This window comes from Scomber japonicus, chromosome 19, assembly GCF_027409825.1.
Source record: "Scomber japonicus isolate fScoJap1 chromosome 19, fScoJap1.pri, whole genome shotgun sequence".
NCBI classification, from domain to species: domain Eukaryota; kingdom Metazoa; phylum Chordata; class Actinopteri; order Scombriformes; family Scombridae; genus Scomber; species Scomber japonicus.
In genome coordinates, this window is record NC_070596.1 from 19,615,334 (window position 1) to 19,635,126 (window position 19,793).

General features: G+C 40.4%; 1 protein-coding gene across 2 annotated transcripts in view; it reads right to left on the bottom strand.

The window, feature by feature from the left end:
* add1 (adducin 1 (alpha)) overlaps positions 1–19,793 on the bottom strand; it is a 28,395-nt gene that overhangs the window by 6,303 nt on the left and 2,299 nt on the right. The window contains exons 2-14 of one of the 2 annotated variants that reach the window (XM_053339655.1): positions 11,310–11,518; positions 10,350–10,512; positions 9,879–10,030; positions 9,653–9,733; positions 9,301–9,450; positions 9,050–9,193; positions 8,830–8,928; positions 8,297–8,470; positions 7,745–8,002; positions 4,756–4,851; positions 4,545–4,637; positions 1,766–1,922; positions 40–1,193 (exon numbers count right to left, since the gene is read on the bottom strand). In XM_053339655.1, coding sequence (XP_053195630.1) covers positions 532–1,193; positions 1,766–1,922; positions 4,545–4,637; positions 4,756–4,851; positions 7,745–8,002; positions 8,297–8,470; positions 8,830–8,928; positions 9,050–9,193; positions 9,301–9,450; positions 9,653–9,733; positions 9,879–10,030; positions 10,350–10,512; positions 11,310–11,504 — 2,424 coding nt within the window. In that variant the 5' untranslated portion in view covers positions 11,505–11,518 and the 3' untranslated portion in view covers positions 40–531. Of the gene's footprint in view, positions 1–39; positions 1,194–1,765; positions 1,923–4,544; positions 4,638–4,755; positions 4,852–7,744; positions 8,003–8,296; positions 8,471–8,829; positions 8,929–9,049; positions 9,194–9,300; positions 9,451–9,652; positions 9,734–9,878; positions 10,031–10,349; positions 10,513–11,309; positions 11,519–19,793 lie in introns of those variants that run through there. The other variant, XM_053339656.1, reaches the window with a different exon arrangement.

Below are 19,793 nucleotides of genomic sequence, written 5' to 3' on the forward strand. Positions count from 1 at the left end.
CAAGGAGCCACTTAATCAATGATCATGTTAAATTTTTTAAAATATCTAAATTCTGACTAAAGCTTTGATTGTCTCAAATAATCTGTCCATTGCAACACAAATAAAAAAGGGGAGGAACACAAAGAACCAAACCAGGGAGGAAGCGTTTATCAGGAGAAGACTGCGAACCCTTTCAGATAAATCCCAGTGAAATCAACTTTATTAGAGTGTCCCAAAGAGCCAAACAAACCAAATCTAATATTAGTTTTAATCAGTCAGAGGCAAAGGAGGGAGAGTGAACACCAGAGATATATCCAGGACAGGTTAGCAGGAAGAGAAGGAGGAGGACACCATTATTCAACTCCACACATGGATTGCTCTGATTGGATGACTGAGCTCAAACACAGTTTCTACAAATGGGAAAAAAAAATTGCGAAATCGCTTTTTAGCCTTGAAGAGTGAACACTGTGAAAGAGAGACGATGGGTTTAAAATCTCATGATGAGCCTGGTTTTAATCTGAACAACCTCTCTCTCCTCAGCTACTCGTCCAATCAAACGACAGATACTGTAGGTATTTGATCTGCCAGAGCTCTGATGCCTTTGGACAAGACATCAGAGACAGGGGACGGGAAGGGGGGAAAAAAAAAAAAAAAACCAAGCCAAAGCTTCAGAGATTGAACGGTGGGTAGGGAGGGTGCTTGCATAAAGTAAACAACGGCAGCAGACTCAAAACCCCCAGAAAGAGGAGAAGACACAGCAGGCGGGGATTCCCAGAGTCTCAGTGCAGCGGTATGTATGTAGTGAGACGGGCCAGGGCTGAGCAGGGGGGAGGAGGGAAGCGGAAGGCCAGAGTTTAGGCAGGACTCCGCTTCGTCTGGTGTACCTGGAGCCTGATTTGCCTCAGCTGCTTCTACTACCGCCGGCTCCTTGCTGAGGGCTCGAACCACCGCGCAGTGGAACTCCTTTTGGGGGGAATCTGGAGCTGAAAAAGCCTCGTCTGCAGTCGAAAAAACGTCATCTGTGCCCGCCCCCACGGAGCCCTGCTCAGAGGCTGGCGTAGCCGGAGTGGCAGTTGTAGGCGGGTCTTTCTCTAAGCTGGGTGAGTCGGTTGCAGACTTCGGAGGTGTGGAGACAGACGCTCGACCCCTCATTTCAGCCTCTGGAGAGGGCTCACTGGAGGCTGACCCCTCCCTATAATCGTCTTGTCCCTGCACTGTGAATCCATGCGTTTGCGTGTGTGTGGAGAGATAACATCACAGTCCGGCCAAATCTGAAGATCACTCATTTTTTTCCCTCATGTTTTAAAAATACTTCCAGTTTTTTTGTAACTATGATTAAAATAACTTTAAAATAACTAAATAATCACATCAAACTAAAGTAAAGATGAACTCACATGATATTTCAGCTCAGGCAATCACTGCTCAATTTTAAGCTTGTTCTGTTGACTTCTAAATAACATTATAATTTCTCTACATATGTCTCAGTGTAATTACACATTTCTTGAGGGACTTTAACAGAAGATTGATTACATTAAGGAGCAAGTTGAAAAAAAAACAACCTAAAAATGATTAAAATCTGCATTGATCTGTACAACTAGATATAACTAGAAGTCATGACACTATAAAAAAACTGCAGATTTATATGTCTGAAACTTGGAAAAAATGATAAAAGTGAGCAGGCCACACAGCTATTCTTATTCTTAACTGTGAATATCGTTCCATCCCTAAAACAATTTACATCATTTGACATTCATTTCATCTTCTCTGCTCCCTTCGTCACTTTTACCTTCGGGCCCTTTCTGTTTCTGCTCCACCTCCCTGCGGTATTCGTCCAGCTCCTGGTCGGTGAGTTTGGTGAAGGGGTTGGGACCCTGCTTGCTGACGATAACCTTGGGCTGGTACTCCTTTTCGATGATGGCCTTGGACGCGGTCACCAGCTCCCCCTTCAGGACACACATGGGAAAGAAAAGAAATGATCAAGTATAGTTAGTCACTACAGGTGGCTACACATTACTTGAAGATAATTTGTTGAAAATTAAGTTTAGGTTTTTTTGTAAGGGATAGTCAGATAAGAGGCAGTTAATATCAGTTCACTTTTAAGCAGCATGAGCAGAAGTATCAGGCGTATTAGTTAAATGTAAAACATCAGAGCAGAAGTTAGAGTTAACAGGCAATTTCATAACACAGGAAGCACACGTGATGATGTAAATTAACAGCCTACTCCTAATTCCATTCAAAAACTTTTTTTTTTTAAATTATATCCAACACTTACAGGTTTGAGAAAGAAGAAAGAGTCCAACATTACACCATCAGGTACACAGAGAATAGCCAAGATGAAACAAAAACGACTGCATTAAACTAACAAACAGCAGAAGTTGTACTCTCTAAACAATCTGTTTGACTTCACTTAATCTTTTGTGGACTTTTATTTTGAAACATGAAAATCTCTCCTGCAGACAGACTCGTAACAGCATTTTTTATCTTTGACGAAAAAAAATTCCTAACTAGTAGAAACAAACAAACAATAATTTAACTGCATCCAAAATGATCAGGCTCTAGAGTGCGTTTTTCTGTAGAAATGGTTAAGTCACATGACCGTACAAAAAAAAAAAAAAAAAACTAAATAAGAGAGAAAAGCCTCATTCTAGCATTATTATTTGCTTCATATATATATATATATATATATATAGAGAGAGTGCCTATCGGTGGGCTCAGGGGAACAACTGGGAGGATGATGTGAAGTACAGGTGAATAATATTTGTGACTGGAGCAGTAAGTACCTTTCTAATTGATTTAGCAGGACTATAGGACCCCTCGGACACATCGAGGCCATCAATAGTGTCTGTACAGTCAGACAGAGGGGCGTCCTGCAATAGTAAACCCAGTGAGGGGGGGGAGGAGCACAACCCAGCTCTTGAACACCAGCACATTCAATTTAGCAGTCTGTCAGGCAGGCGTGAATGTGTGCAGACATTCACAAACATACCAGCTTCCACACACGCAGAGGTGGAAAGTACTATGATGTTCCTGCTAAATTAGAAATACTATTACTAGGGTTTTTCAGGTGAGGTGTCTATTTCTTCTTGTGTCTATTTTTAAGACTGCTTTGAGTAAATGATGTATATTATCGCTGAGAAACTGGGGCTCAAAGTAAATGAGTCCTCTCGGTTGTACGATAGCAGCACATCTGCAGGCTAATCTGTAATTTGACCTTTTTTAAAAGTGTAATTGTGCTCATTTACTTAATCAAAAAACTGAAATATGATTTATTTATTTTCAGTTGTCTTTGTGATTAGTTGCTTTCCACCTCTGCACCGACACATACTTAGAAAAGTACAGAAACATTGGAAAAGCATGCAAAGAGAATTGTGGAAAGAGACGTGGGGGCGGTGAAAAGCATAGCAGTGATGAAACAAATAGGCAGCATCATGCATTGTGAGGACATACTATCCACACAAGGGAGTGTTGAACAGTACTGAATCTTAGAACAACAGGAACAACAACACATCAAGGCCTCCTTTTAGTCTTCTAACTGATGTGCTGGGTGAAGTTTAAAGTAAAGTAATAAATAAGTTAAGTGGAAATTGGAGCCCTGCAGTGTGTGAGCTGTTGTTCACTTCTTGATTTGCTCACTAGCAGTCCAGCACCTGCCCTCTCTGGTTTGGATGTGTGTGTGTGTGTGTATGTGTGTGTGTGTGTGTGTGTGTGTAATTCTGTCTTGAAGTTTTAAGCTCTCTGTTAATTTGCTGGTGTCCTGCTCCTCATGGTGTCCGGATTAAATGTTCAGGAAGCTTTCCGAGTGGAAACACTGAGCTACACAGTAGAGGTAGGGGGCGAACCATGCAAACTGCACTTGTTTTTCCCATGTTTTGGCTTTTTTACCTCTCCAGAGGATAAAGAACGCATGCACAGGAAAAAAAAAGCATTGGTATGTTTGTCTATACTGGGGACTTTTAACACGTCATGGAACTAAAATGACCAGCTTGCAAATGCTGAAACAGATAACAGCCTCTATCGGAGCGCAAAACAAATATAAACCTTCAAAAAAAAGGGAAAAAAAGAAAAGAAAACCAATGTATGAATATGGACACAACCTGAGCTGGCAGGTTTGGAGAGCAGAGTGAGGTTACCTCTCCCACTACTCACCTGCCAGATTGACAATCTCTGTGGTCAAAGAATAATGTCACAGTTATAAAGTCACCCCATGCTTGGGGACACAACATGGAGGACATGTTTGGCTCTCTGTTATTAGTGGTGAAGTTACTCCTTCAGGCACTGATGTCAAATCAGATCACAATGGATATGAAGTTTTGATGGGAACCAATTTCTTTCATTAGAAGATTCATTTTCTTTAATTTAACTTTTCGCACAATATTCACACATTGCAGCATTTTGCTTTAGGGGTGATTCCAGACCTGGACAGAATATATTATTAAAATAGTTTGAAACATTTGACATGTATGTAGACTGAATAGAATAGACCAAACATGAGTTACATATTCATCTCCAGGTCAGGACAGCTGTAGCAGTGAGGTTTTTATATGCTGTGTTGTTAACAGACTGACCTGGTTGAAGGAGCGCTCCACCACAGAGCCGGCACACAGAACCTGAGACTGGGGCCCTGCGGTCTTTATGTCCTGCAGGTTCTGCTCCCGGATCTACAAAAAAAAACAAAAAAACACAACAGCAACATTTTAAGACTAAAAACAATAATGAACATATAATACATCCTGCTCAAAAAACAAACAAACTAAAGAGAAAATAAAACCCTGATACCTTATTCCTCATTTCCAGGACTTCTTTTGGGTTGGTGTTCATCGGGATGAATTGATTGGCTACGGCAGCCTGGCGGAGTCCATCTTCTTTTGTCCACTGTAAACACCAAATAATGTGTTAAACAAAAACAACACCGGATAAAAGAAATTAAATAAAAAACCCAAGCACAAAAATAGATTCAGACAAAATACTATGCAGGCTTCACAATACAAGAATCATGCTGAACTGAAATGGACAAAGTGAGATGACTTTAAAAAGGCTTAAATGCAAAACAGTGAACCAATGATGATGAAGCACATTTAGGAAATATATGTAAGCTTCATTTTTTGTACCTTTATAAAGTCTGAAGAAGTGTAGTTTAGTGTGGGACTGTTCTACATGATCACTGATGCTCATTCATCAATCATTATGTGCTATATTTCCAGTAATGTGCGATGTTTTCATCTCATTGAGTCGGGCAGATTCTGTACAGTGTGCTGCAGGAATACTGACTGAGCAGGGACTCAATTCTTTAAATCAGAGCAAAACCACAGTTTTGATATTCAATAGATTTTGCTTTTTTGTATTTGTGTGGTAATAATCATAAAAGAGCCTGAGTCACATTTTTTTTAAATGAGGAATTTATCAAGAAATGTATGAAACATCTTAATAAATAATTTCATAAAAAATGAAATATGTTAATGCAAGGCACTCAAATCAGGATTTTTTTAGGATGTACAGTTTTTGACTTCTGCTATTATTATTTTTTTCCCATAAAACTTAATGTGGAACTCTAGAAACTCTGTGAAACTGGATGAACCAGAACTAAGCTGCTGGAGGCGAGGAACACATTTGAGACTATGAAAGTTTAAGCAAGAGAAATATTAAGTTTATGAACATACTGGACACGAGAAGGTGTGGCTGAAGCTGTTGTGAACTTGGAGAACTAAGAGGTTTTAAGAAATAGTAAAATGCCCCTTTAGATGATGCACAGTCAGAAAATGCTGCAAAAGACCTGACGACTAAAGCCTAAAGGTGTACTGAAAACCATTTGTCATCATCATTGATATTACCATTAGAATCAAAAATAAAAAGCGACAAAATCAACTGAAAACATCACAAAATGAGAATAATTTTTTTTTAAAAAGGGTGAAGAGGTAAGGGAGGGAGGAGTGAAGGGTGGTGGGAGGTGAGGGAGTGTGAGGGATGGCCGGGTGGGAGACAATGAGGCTGGCTTACGAAGCGAGAGTGGCAGTGAGGGGTGAGCTGGCATCACCAAAGTCATTTCCCAGGCTGATACACAACAACAAGGACGACAGAGATAAGAGAGAAACACACCCGAGGACAATTGCCCACGTTTGGGACCCAAAAAAAAAAAAAAGCCATTGTCACAAACGCTACAAACTAAGACAAGAGTGTATCTTTCCATCAGAGGATGAAACCTTTCATTGTTCAATAAAATGTTCCTCTTAAAATGTGACAAACCCCATCTCTTTTTCACAAGCACGTTGTTTTTGTAAACCTGGTAATGCTCAGCATGACTGAAGGAACCCATTTCTTGCACCAAACTGAATGAGCAGCGGGTGAGTATAGAAATCAAATCTCCAGCTTTCATGCAAACTTCTTTTCTAAATCTTTTTTTTTTTTTTTTTTTTTTTTTAAACTAAGCATGTAATTCACTGCGGAAAGCATAAGCTCATGACTTCATTCCTGTATTTGCTTTGAGCTTGGCTGGTTAGCTGCCAAACCAGGGGCTAGATGAGGAAGGGTTTCTTGATGGAGGTAGCTGGGTCGGGTTGGTTGAGTATGAGATGAACATGTAAACACGATATACTCACTGAGAAAGAGTCTCACAACACAACATTTCCTACTTTCCCAACAGGAGATAATTGATTCAAAAGGTCAGATCAAATTTGTTCAATTCTATTGTTTTTTTTGTCTTTTTTTTGCTTTTAACAAATCAACTCATGCAGGCGTACACCTTGAGGTGTTCAAAACCATTTTCAGAGGAAAACCAAGACAATATAAACAAAAGGGGAAATGTACAACTGGGATCAGTTGCAGGTATTTGTGGAAAATAAAAATCATAAAAAGCAGGCTGCATCACTCTCATACTTTCATACTAAAGATTTCTGTTTTACTTTGTTCTTCTTTTAATAGGTCTACAATATATCTGGCATTATTCTGGAAATTACATTTTCATAATTAGAGACATGCCACCTCCCTCATTTATGCAAGCAATGTGTTAGATGTATAAAGAAGCTTTGTGAGCAACCCACAAAGCAAATACTAGTGACATTTATGTTAATATAGCCTCAAATCTCACTATACTTGCTTTATTTTCCCACTGACTCGTCTTTAAGTGACGAAGTAAGCTAGCTAATAAAACCATAAGCGTATTATTACGGGGCGATGAGCAACAGTGTGGTTAGCAGCAAACATCACCGTTGTCGTCTCGCCACATTTACCTGCCCATTTGAGGACTCATGCCACACCCCTGCTGCTCGCTCCTCTGGGAAAAACATCAACACCAACAATGCATTTCACTACTACACATGCAGTGGGGCATGCTGTGGGCAGCTGGCCTGGCATCATGAAGTGTTAAGAGACTAGAAGGAAAAAATGACACCCAGTGAAGCTACGAAGTAATTAACAGAGCAGAGGTAACTGCATCGGAGGGGTGGGTTAATAGGACATCTAAAATTACAGTGAGAAAGCTAAAAAATAAGGCTCTGTGGTGAAGAAAAAGTAGTGAAAAGCAGGATTATATTAACTTCCCTTTTGAACCCCTAAAAAATAAAAACAGACTTTTACCCCCCCCACTGTCCCCAGAACCTCAAGATGCCGACCACCTACCCATTTCCACCAACAAGGTAGCTGTAAAATCTATACTATGAACAATAAGGTAGGCACAGACCAAGCAGTTGGTTATACAGCTTGGCACGCAGACACCGGACGAGAGAGACTGCAGCAAGGGTTTGACGTGATCGTGTGTTATGTTCGTCCACACCTTAGGCTTCGACTTGGGGCTGCTGCCGTCGGGCCCGTCCTCGTAAGGCTCGTCGGGCCGGCCGCCGGCATTTAGCCAGCGGGTCTTGTCACGCTGGCCGCGCTGGAAGCTGTGTTTCAGCGGGGAGCGAGCACCTGAGTCACTGTCCTCCCCGTAGGAGTAACCACCGTGGGCGGAGGGAGCGCTCTCCACGTCACTGTACTTTTTAGCTTTGTCTCGCAGGGCCGGGCAGCGGTAAGGATAGCCCGTCCTGTAGCCCTGGAAGACACAGAGACAGGAAGATAGAACAGCAGGACATAGTCGATTATTAATACAGTAACTATTTATCAACGTTTAAAGTGAGACTATACATTTTCTTATTAAAAGTGTTAAGCAATAAAACACACATTTGCTCAATTAAATACACTTTTTCTTTTACTGCTACAGTCTGTAAAGATTTTAGATTTATTGTGGATGTCATCAAACAAGAGAGGTAATAATATACTCTCAGAACTTCCCACAGCTCTGTGCTGCAGCAAACATTTAAAGTTTTCCCCTTTTCTTTGTAGTTACCAAGTTGTCGAGCATTCTCATGAGAGCCTCAAACTCCTGCTCCCCGACTTGCCACTTGGGGTACGTAGAGGACCCGTCTCCGGCTGGCTCAGGGACCCGTGGGCGAGACTTGTATTTCTCCGGGTCCAGAAACACCAGATAATCTGGCCCTCCAGCGCTGGCCAGTGTTCGCACCTGGCACAAATGTAAGGGGATATAGACAGACAAACCATAGACGGATCCAGAGTACAGGAGGAAATAAAATGTGGACATGAGGACATACATAAACACACAACAAAACAGACATGTACATGAAGAAATATGAACATAGATAAAGAAGAGGAGAGACAAAAGACAAAGACAATTGTTATGAAAAATGCAGACAAACATATGATGCCAAATATCACAAAAACAAACGACAAACTCAAACCACAGTGATAGCAAAGTTACAATCCAAATGAATGTTTTACATAAATAAACTTCCTGTTGCTAGTTATTATTGGAAACTGACATTTGAGAGCCAATATCCTTTTACTGATCTCAGTGTATCCTACCTGAATCTCACAGGCAGTGACCAGGTTGTGGATGTAATAAAAAGCTTCCTCCACAGTTTCACCCACAGACACCAAACCATGATTCCTCAGGATGAGCACCTGGAGCACAGGAGAAATAAAAACTAGGCAAGTACAACCACGCACAGAAAACCATCTGTTGTTGCTCCAGTTCTTCACACACACTCACACACACACACACACACACACACAAACACGTTACCTTGCTGGTAGGCCCCAGGCTCCTCTGTATGATGGCGGTTTCTTCCTCATCCACAAGTATACCATGGTAGTCATGGTAGGCCACCTTACCCAGAGACAGAGCCTCAGGGGAGATGGGCAGCAGGCCGCATTTCATGGCTGACACCTGAAGAAAAAAAACAAAAACAAAATAAACACAACATATGACTTAATGTATGTGTGAAATTCTCTGTTTGCGTGGGATATAATTACAATGTGTGCACTATCTCTTACCGCAGCACCCGCGGGTGTGTGTACATGCACAATACACTTGACATCAGGCCTTGCAGAGTAGATAGCAGAGTGTAGAGTGAAGCCGGCCTGGTTGACCCCGAGGTTGGTGCTTCCCCGGTCTACTACCTCGCCTTGAAGGTTTATCTTCACCTGTAGGGCAGCGAAGATGCCTTAACTCAAATCAGTCTACACGCAGTACATATTTGTCACTGATTTCTCTGTATTTATTATATAAGACATGAACTAATGGATCTAAAGAGAAATAAAGGAACATGATTTTCTAAAAACAAAGTAAGAAAAAAACAAAAATAAAAGATATGCAATATAAACAGAGATCAGCATTGATTCTCACCAGACTGGACGCAGTGACTTCACTGTACAGCAGCCCAAAAGGGACAATAAGGAAGCGCTCCTGGTCTGAGTTCACCCTGACCTAATGAACCAGATAACAGTCACATTAGATGATACTGTTAACATAGAAAATAACATGTATTCTTAAATGTTGGCTAGAACAAAAGCATTTTTTAAAGCTGATAGTCACTCCACATGATCTGTGGTAACAACCAAGTTCATCTTACTGTGAGATGATTGTAGATAAGCTGGGACCAGCCGAACAAGTCAGTGAGGCGATAGAAAGCAGCCAGCTTGCAGCGAAGCAGCTTCTCCCCCTTATCATATGAGATAGAGTCTGAGCCACGCAAGTCATTGACTGGAGTCACCATACCCAAACCTGAAAGGTAAAGATGGAGTCAGATAGTGTTTGCTTACAGTGACGAGGCTGATGTGGTTAATGCTGAGGAAAAAAGGACATTAAAAAAGAGTAAAAAAGGATAAAATATATAGCTCTATACAGACAAAAGACCCAGTACACCCAGAATCACCAGTACAGATGCTAACTATTAGATGGATTCTGTTTACTGATATCTTACTGGACTCTTTGTCAAGAATTCTAGCGTGCAGTGTGTGTTAGTCATTATGAACGGAGACATAGCAGGACTGGGGTCAAAAAGTCACACACACACACAAACATCATTCACTTCTCTGCTTACTCATGTTGAGCGCTGCCATGCCTCCTTGTGGTGCAGCAGGATACATTGAAGGCATGCTGGTGGTCATAAAGTCAGCGATCTGCTGCAGAGCCAACAGGCTTGTAGGCGTCTTCCCCTTCTTCAGCTGATCCTGGATCATTGTCTCCAGCTCGTCACAGAATGCCTGCCGGACACGAAGACGAGAGACGAAAACACACAGAGGCATGATGATGTAAAAAGAAAACTGGGAGAGACACTAAGACAAACAGAGTAGACTGGCTTCAGATTAAGATGAGTGGTTGAAATTAAAGCAACACTATGGAATCAAATATCCTGACATTATGTTTAGGCTTTTAACAAACGTGTTGTTTTTGCATATTTTATGCAGAATTTTGCAGAATTTTATTTTAGATTCACCAAACACTTAAATGCACTGTTTAATTTGTTGGTGAATATTCATTTGAAAAGTCTGAACTGCACCAAACACCGTTATGATGCATTCACTGAGTTTATTCAATGTTCATTTTTATGTTTTTTGAAAATCTGAAAAGAAAATTTGGTATATTTGGGTGGATTTTGGAGAAATGTTAAGTATGGTTGAAGAATATATAAAAAGGTTGAGACTCTGAGAAGTCATAGAAAAAAGGAACAGCTTGACATCTCTCATAAGCACCATTCTGGGCTCATTTTCAGGACTTGAATACATCAGTGCTTTTCATACATACAATAAGCCTTTAAAACAGTGTTCCATTCAGCCAGTCACAGACACGCTGTTTATGGGGAATAAACTGGATCCATCATGTGATATTGAGAAGGCTGCTGACTTTACACTAACAGAGTCTATTCATGTTTTAAAATGCCTGCTGTGGTCGTGTGCATTTATCAACCGTGACCACAGTATTTAGTCAGTTAATGTTGTTGCATGTACCAGTAAATCTAGACATGTATTTGTGATTTATGTTTGCATTTGGTTCCACTAACCGGGCTCTGTAGTATCATGGAGACCCTTTTCCTCTGCTCCATCATGTTGAAGTCCTGCCGTAGGTCGGGAGCCATGTTTCTCTCCCTCTGGTACTCCGGGCTGCTCTCATCCACCCGGTCGAAGTACCGCTCCTTATGGGGGGCTGTGGTGGGAGGGGGAGCCGTCACCACTCCGGCACCTGAATCGCCGTTCATCCTGGGCTGGCCTCCTGTAGAGGGAAGTAGCATATGTAAGCATTTTATATTCCTAGAAAGTGGCCAATAATAGCTAACAGAAAGCTAATGCAATTCCCCAATACCCTAATTCCTAATTGAGGCAGCATTCATCAGGTGGTTGACACAATAGAAATGTCTATGTTGAATTCAGTGCCATAATGTGTGTTTGTTGTATGACATGTCACCATCTATGAGCTCACGTACAGATGGCCTGAAAAAGGATAAAGCTATTTTACCTGGCTCTAGACGCAGATTGACCATTTGTAAGGTCAAATATAAATGTGATGGGGTCTAGACAGACAACTTGGTATCAGTTTAAAGAAATCTTGCTAAAATCAAAATTATATAAAGCATTCCACATACTGATATACAGTAAGTCAACTTGTACTGTGTGTTTTAATCTTAGTGAAATTATGAATGGTTTGTTTATTAAATGTGAGGAGAAAGAAATGAGAGTGAGAATGAGTATGAGATGCCAACAACAGGGACATAGAAAGTTTCTCCGGGTAAATGAGGAAATGAACATCGCCTGTCATTAGACCTGAAAGGCCAATCACAATCTCCCCCCACTTCCAGTAACGACCATGTGACTCCTCTTCCCAGCTCGGAGTGGTTTTAATTGATTTTCACAATGTGTTTCCTGGCATCATAACACCGCTCTACTGTCAAGAATCAGCTAGACGGGAGTCAAACAAAAACTGGAAGAGCAGCCAGAAATCTCTTCACCATTTAGCAAAAAAAAAAAAAAAAAAAAAATTACATCAACTTTAGATTAGATGGGAATAAACTTTACCAAGAAGTCTTTAATTATCTCTCTGGAATTTCTAATGCATTGTGGACATGATTATTTTTGTATACTGTATACAAGCTCCCCCAAAAAGAAAGTAATTGACAACAAGAGGGAGGAGATTTCAAGACATAAAAGAGAAGAGAGACACAGGTTTCCAATACATCCACCTCCATCCAGCTAGCTGGGTGTATGTGGGGATAATAGCCTCCGCCTGTCTGTCTCAGCTCAGACGACTCAAGCTCTGGCTTTGAAGGACACAGACAGACTTACAAGGGTAGAGAAGTGTGTGTGTGTATGTGTGTGTGTATGTGTGCGTGTGTGCGTGTGTGTAAGCATGCATGGGTAATGTGGGGGTGCCCTGGCAGAAACTGATGCAACCCATTAGTCTGCATCAATACAAATGTTCAGCCAAAAGTACCATGACAACCACAGGCCAAACCCAAAGCCTCCAGTATCACACTGAGCACTGACAGACCCTCTCTCTGTTTCTGTCCACTTTTATTGGCGTTCTGAGGTTTTACACAACATCAAACCCATCATTCTCACTAATCTCAGGTCACCTGCTTCAATCAAGGTTTTTGTGTTTTCATGCTGTTTGGCTAATTTCAACCTGACTACGGTTTGGTCCATTTTCAACTCATTAAAACATTACATGAAGAGAATTTAAATGATCACAACAAAACACTGTACACTGTAGATTACTGCCCTACAAAAGGCAGAGAACTGTAACACTTTTAATGACTTTTTCCACAGAGAATATGTGTGTATATTGGTTCTCTTGTTTTGAGTTTTGTTTGGATTTAGCCTTTTTTTTTAAATTATACATATATGATAAATTACATCAATTATAAAGAATGTAAAATAATTATACATAAAAACAAATGTTAAGTTGATTTCTGGCCTAATTTCTGCATTCTCAACATTGTTAGTTCATTAACATCACTCACTAATCCTACCATTATTGATACAAATACTTAAGGCAAAAACAATGAATGAAACTGAAATGCATCCAGTGAGGAGGTTTTTGGGGTTGACCTCTTCATCTTTCTAACATTCACACCTAATTTAAAACCAAATCATTTCATATTTTTGTCTTTCGTGTTTCCTCTTTGCTGTTTTCCTTTAATCAATCATCAATACCATCTCAAAAAGAAAAGAACTAATACAAGAGGAAAGTGAACACTATTCTCTCTCTAAACTCAGTAGGGTCTGTGGCGCTCATGTGATTAGGACATCACTTATTGACAGAAGAAGCAATTAACTCTGCTGCCAAAAACACTCATTAGGCAGAAAAGAATGTGTCTTAGTCTCTGTCATGCTATTAATACAGCTGAATCACTTCGACAGTAAAATAAATATGTTCAAAATCAGTTTTGATGCTGGAAATTCAGCAACAAACATGAGATGAACATCAGAACCTGCCTGTTGAACCACTTCAAATGTACATCAAACCGAAGACACACTTCACAAAACTGAGACATCAAACAAATAGAGACGCTAAATGACAACGCCACAACGCTACAGTGTCTGCAGCTCTTTCAGACAGACTTGTGTCAGCCTGGTTTACATAAAGATGGTCTTAATGCTCTTCGACACAGTCGGATTCTCTTTGGTCTGATTTTCTCATGTTGGTGTTTATCGCTAGTGGCAACGAGACAAACCAACATGCCTGCTGACAACGGGACAACGGGACAACGGGGGGGGGGGGGGGGGGGGCGACAAATCAAATCAAGGACAAAGCCCTGAGAGTTTAACATCCATGCAGTCCTTTCTACTGACCTTTTCTGCTTGGAGTGGAGCATATACTTATATACAAAGTTGTCAGCATGTCCACTAACGTCTCCAAACCTGATAGAAATTAAACCTCACAATGCCACAGAGCACTCATCACAAAGTTTGATAAAGCTGGTATTTTATCTTTTATCACAGTATAATCCCAGTTTTTCAATTTTTTTTTTATTGTATGTAATTGTTGTTTGACCTATAACCATCCAATGAAGAAGCAAATAATTTTAGCCTGTGTGTCTATTCATGGGATTAATTATAGCCGATAGCATCCATTTAAAGAACCAGGCAGCTACACATCAATGTTTAGTTGTTGAAAAGCCCTGTGTCTACCAGGATGAGACATTTTTTGGGGATTCATACTATGGCTGCTGTTGCTGCTTGAAAAATAACTTTAAAAAAAAAAGACGACTACTGACCTATTAAGTTTCATCAAGAGCACAGGATTTTATTTAAGCTCTTAAAAACGATGAAAGTTTGATTTTAATGCAAATCTTGCTCGGTCACACTGGCCCATCTCTGTGTGCTGAAGCACTGCAGGAATTAATGGAGCCATTACGTAACAGGATCCTTTCGATTGTCTGCAGTCTGCTATTGGTCCAGACAGTGTCCAACACTGCAGTGCACCCTAATATAAGATCTGCCAACATCTGCAACCTTAGACTGAATGAACCAGAAGTATCGGTTGAAGGATCTCTAAAACTGCATGAAGGAGAAAGAAAAAGGGAGAGCAGCAGGAGAGCAGAGGAGGAAACCAGATGATATATCGCCTCTGTAGCCTACAAATATTCTCTCTGTGTCAGTGTTATCAACTGGATGATGGAGTAAAGTAAAGCTAAGGGAAGCTAAAGGAAATACAGATCATGGTGAGAAATATTACCCTACTAATAAAAAGAGTTAAATCCTACTGTCAGAGAGAATTTGTTTAAGTAAATTAATTTCCTGCTTCTATTTTCTCTGCCACAAATCTTAACTCAAATCACTTCAGCTGTGCAATACTTCATACCAATCCTGCATGCACATCTCTAGTGCATCTATAAACCCATCAAATCACAGGATTGCTTATTTCTTTTAGACAATGTAGCAATAACACTGGCTGTAGATGTAGGATGTGTTTTCTCTGCGCCCCCGCCTCGCCAGACCCCATATTTCTCATTTCTCCTCAGAAATGTAGGTGCAGGGGCTCAGTGAGCCTCCACTCCTGTTAAGAGTGCAATTGCTATGGAAACCAAACACATTACCATGGAAACACGGGACAGTCTTTAGAGATTACTGTTATGTAAGAACAGCTGTAGGCCAACATCACACAGCAAGCCAGTCAGTGTCACAAGGCGCACACCTTCAAACTAATGTGTTACACGTCTCACATTAGCTTCAAAACATCTCAGTAACTCAGCATCTTATTCAGTGAAAGCAGCGTGGAAGGGAATGTGCATCTCTACTCATAAAATATCTACTGAATTAAAAATGGCACATTTTCAAGTCAAGTTGAAATCAAATCTTTAATATTTAAGTAGCACACAACTAATTAACTAAATACAATAATGCTAGAGCTTTAACAGTCTTGTATAAAGTATGTAACCTAGTTATAATCACAAGCCAATGACTCTTATGTGCTGAGAAACTTAGATGTTTTAAATGTATATAAATGCACTTCAGTTCTGTATCAAGATTTCAACAGAAAACTCCACTCCAGAAATGTCACTGTGCATCAGAAGCACCTGTCATTTTGTATCAATGAAGGATGGACTTGCTGCCACAGTTGGTACAAATCAGGACAAAAGAATGTGTTAATGTTCTTTAAAGAGAGTCGGAATGAGGCTTCATGTTCAAACACAATGTGGTGACGTGAAGTGGTTACATCTTGTGATGGTGCATCCCCCTAAAGCCAATCCATGCGCTTAACCACACCCTGTGGACAATGTGTATTGGAAAGTACACTTTCCTCTAAGTGCAACCATGGGTGTGTCTGAAGCTGCAGCTCATACATCAACCTGACTGTCAGTGTCTGGCCTTGGTACTGTACCGTCTGTCCCAACCAGCACTCAGTGCTCTGCAAAGAGTATCAAAAGAGGCTTAAAGGGTACAGCTTCTCCAAAGCTGCAAGAAAAACATGTTATGTTTGAAATATATAAAAAAAATCCCTTTTCAAACAAATCCAACTGTGGGATAACCAGTGGCCATGAAAAGATCGCAGATTAAGGCAACTTCAAGGGAATTTTAAGTTTTCTTTGACTAAATCCTGGAGACACAATGACAGAGTTAAACCAGCCTGCTGAGGAAACCAGTCAGAAAAATGGGAAATTTAAACAAGCAGAGAAAACTGCCATAGGCTAGCTTAGGTACAGCTGGAGTCAGACTCTCTGTTATCTTTGACAACATCAACTCTTTTAACCTCTTATCTTCAGGCCTGCTAGGAAGAACCACAGCAGTGAAAAGCCAATGGCTACTGACAAGCGGAACATGTAACAGCGTATGCACATTAAATGTCGGTGGCTCCTTTCGCGGATGTGGAAAACCCTTGTAATGTATGTGTCCAAGGGTTTTCTTGTCTCTTAGCAACAAGAAAATGGTGTGATGATGAATCGAGAATCACAGTCATACAGTGTATGACACCTGCTTAGCTGTGAAATATTAAAGAAATTAGAGAGTCCAGAATATTTAATCCTACAAATGCTTCAGAGGTAATCAAAAGAAACAGCAGCTGATAACAGTCCTGTATATCTACCAGAGAAAAAGAAAATCTGGGGTCTGTTTGATTGAATGTGTGGACAGGTGTCTTTTATACAGGTAACATGTTCAAACAGGTGCAGTTAATACAAGTAATGAGTTGAGAACCAGAGGGCTTCTTAAAGAAAAACTGTGAGAGCCAGAATTCTTACTGGTTGGTAGGTGATCAAATACTTATGTCATGCAATAAAATGCAAATTAATTATTAAAAGTCATACAATGTAATTTTCTGGATTTTGTTTTAGATTCCATCTCTCACAGTTGAAGTGTACTATGATTAAAATGACAGACCTCTGCATGCTTTGTAAGTGGGAAAACCTGCAAAATCAGCAGTGTATCAAATACTTGTTCTCCCCACTGTATACACAACGCTTTGAACTAAATGCACACATTGACATGGCTAAAATCCTGATGTTTAGCAGGTTTTGTGTTTACTGTGTCCAAATCTTCTTAAACTCATGATCTGGGAGTCTACCAGCACAACGTCCGGCGGTACACCTCAAAAGGAAAATGAGCAGGATGCTGTTGCATTAAAAACAAGGAACTGAGAGTCGAACTGATGACCTGAACTCTCTGTGACACCACTCAACACAGATGTTTCCAGCCTTCAGAGAGGCAATGACAGATACAATCAAATCAAAAGTATTCTAAAGTATACTATATGAAGAGGCTTTCTGCTCTCCCTCAGTGCTTGGCTCCTTGTAAACTCTAAAACTAAAACAAAAAACAAACAAAGCATCTCCAGTGGAGATTTTTTATCATCTCTCTTTTGAGATGACGGAAGTTTGCACTAAAAACATCTTTTCAGCATGACTAAGCTCTCACCAAACGGAAAGCAGTCTGTAAAAGATCCATTTAATTTGTTCCAAAAATATGACAATCAAGTAATCGCCAGTGAAAAGATCATTATGTGTGTGTAAAAAACCGTAACAGTTTAATGTATGTGTATGTGTGTGTGTGTGTGTGTGTGTGTGTGTGTATGTGTGTGTGTGTGTGTGTGTGTGTGTGTGTGTGTGTGTGTGTGTGTACAGTTTGCGCTTCAAGCTGTTTTTAGACATTCAAAAGAGAGGCACTCACACATGGCTCGTTATATCTCTAAGCTGGATGCCTTTCATTTCTGGGGACGAAGAATCCACGAGCAACTGTTATTTAGTGTGTGTGTGTGTGTGTGTGTGTGTGTGTGTGTGTGTGTGTGCGCGCGCATGTAGGCTTCAGACCACTGTGACTGCTAGGAATGTATTAAGTGTCACTTTAGCACTGCCCTAAGTATGGTCCTGTTCACCAGACAGTAACTGCCCCACACAGAGAAGCTACAACATGAACCACTTAATGTAAAAACACTGTTTAAAAAAAGAGTGGACTGCAAAACACATACATGTCAGATTCACTGACCTCACTGCTACTCAAACAGAACCTCATCAATTAAGGAAAGAAGGCAAGAAAATTAGGTCTTGTAGCAACATTATTTATGTCACTAACATTCTCAGTGTCTAGCATTAAATGTAATATCCTAAATTCTTTTCCAAACTCTAACATGTAAAAATCTTGACCTAAATTATTTGACTCCTTCTCATATTTGAGCACATATTCAATCAAATAGCAGACCTTAATTAGCAATACAATAGCAATACTCATTATCCTACTAGAGTTTGTAGCAGGCATGGTATCTGTCCTCTCTTAGCTTACCCTAAAGGCAAAAAAAAAGGAGCAACTGGCAAACCAATTTCAAAATGTATTGGCACATGTTCTGTTGGACTGATGATGAAATGAGAGGAGGAAACACTATAGCAGAGGAAGAAAGAGCCGCCAGCATAAAAGCTGATGTAATTACATTAGAAAGCCCTTAAAATTTCACCTTCAATACGTGAGGCACTTCTATCAGACCTTATTAGCTTATAGCAAAGCTGTGCACAACTGAAAGCAACCAAAGCGCATCATTTCACCTTGTATTTAACATCTTAATTATTTAGATTTATTTAACTGTTCGATATCAGTGTATGAGTGTTCGTTTCCTCTTTAAAGCCAGGCGGTGCCTTCATCATTACGCCAGCTTGGACATCACTTTATCACCCACGCACTCACTATATTGCATTACATTTAGTCTCAATCCATTATCCACTGCGTAATTATATAGTGTTGCATTTAGGTATTTGTGCTTAGTTAACTGATGCTAACGCTCAGAGACAATCCTCAGAAAGAGTCCAGAGGCTATTACATCAAAGAACAAGGACACAAACTGAAAGAAATGTATATTTTTCCATATCATCGCTGCATCAGAAAATAACATCAACTCTGGGTTTCATTGGCGAGACAACAAAATTAGCTCCTCGGCTCCCCCTTTTCTAACAGCTTCACCATCAATGGGACTACTGTATGCACAGGAAACATATTATCTGTCACTGACTGCAGAGGCCAGGCGAGATGTTACGTTGTGTTAGTGAGTGAGGACAGTGGCTCGGGTTTATCTGGGTGTCGCATGTCTTATGGGACAGAGAGGCGGGAGATTGCTCTCTGAAACAACACACCCCTCCCTGTTCATGTTTCCACAGTGTCACTCTGGTCTGTACAGTCGAGTGTACATCCTGTATAGCATTTTGCTGGAAAAAATACTAGACCATAACATACTGTGCATTAATATGATCTTTTCTGATCTCTGTGATGTGAATGAAAGTTCAAGAATGACCATTTTCACATCTCTAACTATGAAAAAAAAAAAAGCCTCCCAAACCCCTGCTAAGTGATCACATATGGGGAGGAAGGAAGAAAGATTGAAATTGAGAGAGTGGACTTGAAATGAGGAACACATTTTCAGCTGCACTGCAGTCAAGGGTGTGGGCGTGGGGAGTGGGAGTAAAACAAACACAGAGCTCTGTATCTAGAGTGTGTGTGTGTATGCGTGTGTGTCGTATCGGTGTTGTGTGTGTGTGTGTGTGTGTCGAGGATGGCAACATGGAGTCAGACGG